Source organism: Porites lutea, chromosome 2 (assembly GCF_958299795.1).
Source record: "Porites lutea chromosome 2, jaPorLute2.1, whole genome shotgun sequence".
Lineage (NCBI taxonomy): Eukaryota > Metazoa > Cnidaria > Anthozoa > Scleractinia > Poritidae > Porites > Porites lutea.
The window spans coordinates 11874226-11881181 of NC_133202.1; the positions used below are offsets into that span (position 1 = coordinate 11874226).

General features: G+C 39.6%; 1 protein-coding gene across 1 annotated transcript in view; it reads right to left on the bottom strand.

Moving 5' to 3' along the window:
* The window catches only part of LOC140927738 (cystatin-A-like), a 14876-nt gene extending 12046 nt beyond the window's left edge, over positions 1-2830 (bottom strand). Inside the window, exons 1-4 of the mRNA XM_073377422.1 lie at positions 2814-2830; positions 2321-2463; positions 1330-1431; positions 43-231 (exon numbers count right to left, since the gene is read on the bottom strand). Coding sequence (XP_073233523.1) covers positions 100-231; positions 1330-1431; positions 2321-2410 — 324 coding nt within the window. The 5' untranslated portion in view covers positions 2411-2463; positions 2814-2830 and the 3' untranslated portion in view covers positions 43-99. The remainder of the gene's footprint in view (positions 1-42; positions 232-1329; positions 1432-2320; positions 2464-2813) is intronic.
* Between the last annotated feature and the right edge of the window lie 4126 nt (positions 2831-6956).

Here is a 6956-nt window from a genome sequence, read left to right on the forward strand (position 1 = left end):
CAAGGTTTTTCGTAAACTGCGTCATTAATGACGTAGCATGACGTAAAAAACCCTAGGTGCGAGGTTGAATTTTGTCTTGATGTAGAACTTGTGTTGACTCTAGTCAAAATAGTTGATGGGATCGTCCTTGGTCATTCCTGTCTTGATAGCAGTCAATGTAAGAGTTGATCCATCACCTGGCAGAGACTGGAAAACACGCAAATGAACGTAGGAAGGACCGCCAACAAGAACCTGTAGGTAAAATATTTTAACAGTTTAAAGGACCCACCCTCGAGTAAGGTATACAGTGGAAGCCCGATTTATCGCAAAATATTGGGAAAATCAAATTGGTTCGAATGATAGGGAGGTTTGAAAAACCGGGGGTAAAATTACTCTGTGTAGCTCGTAAAGAAAGTTAGGTTTAGTTCAAATTATCCGGGGTTTCGCAACTCCTAGAGTTCGAGAAATCGAGATTGCCCTTTAGATCCAATACGTAATGTGTGAGTCAATAATGAACTTTCAGCATTCAAAAAGATGAAATGTCGATACAAAAAAATCAACTTCATAGCGAAACCCAGGGGACACTAATAAAAGATCTAATAAAATTAATGTTATTTCTTTTCATTGAATGTTGAATTTTGATCTAAAATTACTCTTGAGTTTCTGTTTAAGATATCAAAACCTTTAGTTGAGCTTGTGATCACACGCAATCGTTCTAACAGATAATTATCTAAAAAAGCATGAAAGCGAGGATGATGGATAATACACCTATTCGAGGGAAAAAAACGGAAATTGAATGTAAGCGTGGGTTAATAGCACTTGTGCTCGGCCTTCTGTGCGAGACCAGCGAGAGGTCCTTATCTTTCGCTGAATTTAGTGACAGAGCCCCTTTAACTAAGCTGTACCCTTCTCTGAAGAATCTTCCACCCCATGTAAGGGAATACAAGACAGTCTTGGATTCTGGATTCCACGCCGTTGATTTCGGATTCCAGGTACTGGATTCCTGACTTTGTCACTGGAGCTTGGATTCTGGATTCCAAAGGTTAGTCGGATTCCGGATTCCAGGAGCAAAAATCTCTCGGATTCCGCAATCCGGATTCCCTTACACGGGGTGAAATCTTTCACAGTGACCCTGTATCCATTGCTCACGTCCGAAAGCATTAAGTTGAAGACGAAGTGTGGGGCTGTTGTTGACAATGTAAACAACAGAGCGTTTGACTGGAATGCTGTGTTATGAGCATATTAGTGATTATGTAATCAGACAACGCTTGACTTAACTTTCTTCTAAGTGAGAAGCAAGTGTTAATGTTGGCTTAGGGAAGGGGTAGGTGTGGAACGTTTTTGACTAACCTTAATGAAGTAATTTATTCCAGCTACAACTTGAGTTTTATATGATGTGGCTTTAAATTCTGGAAATTCTTGCCCTGCCATTTTCTCTGCTTGGGGCTTCACCTTTTGGGGAGACAAGTTGAGGTTATTTTTCACCTTGTTAGCAAAGAGGTGTGAAATATATACCGTAAAACCCCAGTTATATGCGCCCTAACTATACCTCGCCCACCTCTGCTGTGATGGTGCCATCTATCTATTTAAAGTGGTACCTCGATGTATCGAAGTCCTTGGTATAACGAGCGGTTGTTCTTACCCCAGTAATAGTAAAATATATGAATTAAAAGAACCTCGATAAAACGAAACCTTGTCTAAGCGAACATATTTTGCCTGTCCTTTGGCCCTTCGTTATATTGAGGTTTTACTTGGCAACAATACAGTGAACGTTAATATTTTGGCGGCTGGAAGCCTTCCACTCATTTTTTCCCTTGTTTTCTTCATTTTTAATCACAAAAGTCGTGCAAGTGGGGTTTGGAACATTAATTGTTACCATGATTACAACCAAATGTACTTCTATCGCATCAAACATACTGGCAATAATTTAAGTGTTCATGACGTTTGTTTATAAAGCTCAGCACAGTCAGCCCAAGCTGGAAATATAATGTTTCTGTCTTCCCTCCGAGTGTCACCTTTCTCGTAGATGGCAATTTTCACGCGCGCTGTCGTATTTTGCTCAAACCAACTGAAGAAAACGACACAGAGAAACAAGAAAAATATATAACTGATATTTCTAGGTTAAATAACTCAGTACATCATTTTTCGTATTCAAAATCAGTCCGTATGCCTTAAAAGATCGCGTATTAACTTGATGCTCACGATAATACTTACGCAGTGTGCTTTCCAGCTTGGGTTACGCGGGTTGTCCGCTATCGCCAAACAAGGCATTTCGAAGTTAAGCGGAGAAAGAAATGAGATTTCATGAGGGAGTTGCCTCATTATGCTAGTTTAGTGATACCTGATCGCAAATCTTTTGCACTTTTGCATCGGCCTGTTTCAGCGGACTCAGTCTTCCTGGTGCATCACCTTTAGCTGCTTCCTGCGACATGTTGTCAAGAAGTTCTTTAGCCAGAAGTCCGTCTGAGAATTTCCCAACAAAGACTGATAAAAAAGCGAGATAACTCAAGATTTATATTTTGTTTAATACTCAACTGATTGGTGGCGTGATATGACGTAAGTGATTAGTTCCTTCAATGCGGAAGAAAGTTTTGTTTTTGATCACCAAGTCAAGAGTCCGCTCAAGAACTATCAATTTAGAATCTTTAAGTTGAAATTAACATTCAAAGTCCGCACTTATTATCCGTTAGAGCCTTTAAGTTATATAATCTGGTGAACTTATATAACGGTATCTTTTAAAAGGTGATGTTTACCAAAGCTAATAGATGCGTATTAAGGAAAATAAAAGAACATCACGAATTATTAAAGGTTTTTTACTACTCATTGGCACATACCGACTGACAGGGTCGTTGAACCTTATCCCCCACCTCGTCTATGAAAGGAAATTGACTGATTAACGTCACAACCGAAAGCTCATTTGAAAACGAAAAAAAAATTAAACAACGTAAATAATCAGTCAACGTTGCAGCAAACAAACAGATAAATTTTTACAACTCACTCCTATATCCTATAAATTGAACTTGTTACAGGCTGCTTTGCAACTGAGTCAGTAATTTATACTGTCTTGTCACAGGCACAAATTTACATCATCATCGAAGCAGATCATACGTTCTATGCATATTTGTCAATTGAAATCCCAGCCCCCCACCCCCGGGGCATAGTGGCACTGAGATAGCGGGAATTTAACGCGGCCAATGCCGGGATATAATGCACACTTAACAACGTGTGGGCCCCGAGGGGTGGGGGAATTAATAAAAAACGAGTTCGACCCGGGTCATGAGCGGGAATTTTTCGCGCAGTCTCGAAAGCCCCGGCAGTCCGAATTCGTCCAGCTTATGACTCTTTTTACGACTTCCTGATCAAGTTTGCCATTTCATCAGTTCATAATACATGTACATCAGTCAATTGCCGACTCCGGCCCCCAGCTCCCCGACCCCTGGGACTTTAAAGCGGGGAATTTTAAGCTTCGGTTAAACGGGTAACAAAAACATGCAACTTGTTTTGCAACATTGCTACAAAGCAAGTTAAAAGCGATGTTTTTCCCTTTAATACTCAGGTTCAAACCTGTTAACAACCCAGGGATCAGAAATTTCTGTTAATTTTCCTTTCAATTCAGTTTACGACTGGATCTAGTGAGACACATTGTGAAACACCAGATTGTCGGAGTAGCAAGGAGAAGCTGAGTTTGCTTCTGATTGCGACTTCTTGCCATGCATTCACTGACCAGATCGTAAGACACCTACTGCTAAGCCAGTTAAGCAGAATGGTAAACAAACTTATCTACTCACGACTCCTTTGGTTTGATTTCTCCTGGTTCGTGACGAGTCGGTTGACGCTCAGCGCTTCTGTTTACGAGACCGTGTCAGTCTGTCTCTGTCGACGTAACTGAAATAATTACGGTTTGTTAGAATACTGACCTAGACCCATATTTACGCACTTCATTATACAGTTGACTGGGTTGCAGAAAGTGATACGTATCTGTTTTAATGATCCTGCTTTCTTTTCATCCTTTGATTTCGATTTTGGTCAATTTTCTTTTAGATAGACGAAAAACACCTTACAGTGGAAGAATCGATCGAGGAAAAAAGTTCAATAACTGTTCCCATTATAGTGCCATTAAGTAATCTCTTTTTATATCACCTGCAAAAGCTTTATCCGGTTCTTAAGGAAGCTTTACTTACTCTTTTCTTCGAGCACCCATCACTAACGACATGTAATTAGGTTCCTCTATGGAGCGTATCAAGGATTCTAAGAATGAGGAAAATGAATTAGAAAGTTTAAATGAGCACTCCTTAGCGCCGCCGGAGTAATTAGGGAAATGAAGGAGATGTAATTTTTAGACGACTTATTACCCCTCAGTCCTTAAGAAGTTTGTTGATTTCAAATAGAACTACAATATACATACATACATACTTTATTGAAGGTATCATAAGAAATAAAGGACACAAATAATACCCTGAAAAGGAAGTTTAAGAGGATAACCCTATGTACATAAACTTCCGAAAATAAAAATTAAAATATATGTTTATGAATAAAATGTAAGATGGATAAAAACCTAAGAAATACACATGTACGATTTAAGAGCTATTTTAAAACGTCTTAAATTTCGTATCTCAAAAACATTGGCGGGCAGGTCATTCCATTCACGAATAATTTTAACAAAGAAAGAGTATTTATAACAATTGTAGTTCGCCGATTTAACTTGCAGTTTGTAGTTGTGATTGGACCTGGTACGTTTTGAAGCGAACTCAAAAAATCGCAAAAACATTAAGGCTATTCAATCCGAATACAAGTTTATAGCATTCAATCAAAGAAAAATATAGCCTTTATGATCAGTCAACTGCGACCACCGTAACATTTCGCAGCGATCTTCGTATGACATCTCTCCCCTTCGCTGACCTAAGGCCAATCGAGAAGCTCTTCTCCGAAATTTCTCTAAGAGAACAATATTCTTAACTAGGTAAGGGCACCATATAGGGGAAACGTACTCGAGGATTGGTCTCACAAGAGCCTTGTACAAAGTGGAAAAGATTTCCTTGTTTACAGAGCCGATAGTTCGCTTGATTAGACCAAGAACTTTATTGGCCTTATTGACAACCTCAATAAAATCATTTAGGTGGTGAACTTCGAGTAATGACTCATTTCGTATCCGTTAAGGAAGTTTAACCGTGTATTCAAGATGTATTCTACATTCAGTAGCCTACCTAAGCATTTAAATCTAATCTTCCCCAATTTCTACTATACCTTTTCCTAGTTGGATAGAAATCAAATAAACACCGTGAGGAATAATCAACAATTCACGATGCGTGGGCCGGCTGCAACGCAGGCTACTCGTGAAACAGCAATAATCCGCGCTGGACATCAAAAGTTGTCTTTGGTTTGAATTTCAATAAAAGGAAAGAGAGATTACCAGATGGAGACTCAATTTATTTCTTAACTTTTTGTCAAAAAAAATTCTAACATCGTCTCGTTCGATCGCCTAAGGAGTACTAACAAGACGCTCTAAAAGTATTGACTCGCCCTTGCTTGGGGATAATACAAGAAATGCAGAGGAGGCAATTAATTCTTAAGGAGCCTGTGTGCGGGTGTGAAAGACCATGTGGGGAAGGAGAATAAAAATCTGCTACGGCTAGCCAGTTTACACAGTAACCATTGACTGCCTTTTGTAAATACAGTCGAACCCCGCTATTTCGAACTCGGTTAATTCGAAGTCCCCGCTATTTCGACGGAAGATCGAATTCCCTTGGATTTACCCTTCCCCTTTACGCTTCCCCGGTTATTTCGAAACCCCGCTATTTCGAACTTTTTTCCATTTCCCTTGGGACTTCGAAATAGCGGGGTTCGACTGTACAGTAGTCAGAAACTTAGCTTCACTTCGTTTCAAAACTGGAAAAAGATGATAATGTTACAGTGGGGTTGCCCAGTCCTTAGGCCTCATTAATCCGCGCGGCCAAAGCGTTTCGGGTCATGTGGTCCAAGCGAAACTGTGAAGCCTAGAAAAAAATCCTCAAAAGTGAGACAGCTCAATGGCGGCGGTTTAAAAGAACAGTGTTTCCCCGAAATGAATAGAAATACATACACTGGAGAGTTCACTCAATAATTAGCCAGCACTTACAGATCATCAGTACACTAAGGCGTCACTGCAGACAGGCCCTATAGGCCCCTGGCCAGAGAAAGAAAAATCTGTTTAAATCATCACCACCGAAAGCTCCGTTGAAAAAAGATCACGGATGATAGAGCAAATGAATTCTGAGAATTTCATTTTAACAATTTGAACATGATAAATTAATCCAAATCGATGCTACGGGAAGCAGCCTTGAAGAACTAGCAACCGAAGTAATTTTCCTGTTTTTAAATATTAACGAGACTTGAGTGCCCTTTCTTTTAATGCAGTGAAATGAAAAATATAATGATAATAATAATTACTGTTTATTAAAATAATCAAGACGTAATGCAGTCGAATTCCAATTCGAGTTCCAATTTCTCAAACCCTCGGTTTTTGGAAATTCCTTAATTATAATTCGAACCAAACCTGACTTTCCTTCACCAGTCAATAGTGTAATTTTACCCCCTATTTTTCAAACCGCCTCTCCATAATTCAAACCAGTTTGATTTTTTTGGATATTGGCCAAGTTTTTATGAACAGAAACGAAGTCTGAATCCGAAATTTTCATTTCGTTCCCACTAAGCTTGTGATTCCGTTGCTTTAAGACTGGAACTAAGGCCTCCCCCACACCACTTAAAACCGCATACTTTTTCCGCGAATAGGCTGCAGATCCGCAATGAGCGTATTCGTTGGTTTCGTGTGGAGAGAAGGCCGATTCGAGTAAAAAAAAATATGCGGTTAAGAATTATACAGATTCGTGTGGATGGGGCCTAAGGGTGCGTTTTTTTGGGAAAATCCAAACCCGGATTTCCGAATCCAAAAACGGATTTTTGCGTTTTTTTGGGCAAATCCAAAAACGGATCACGAATCC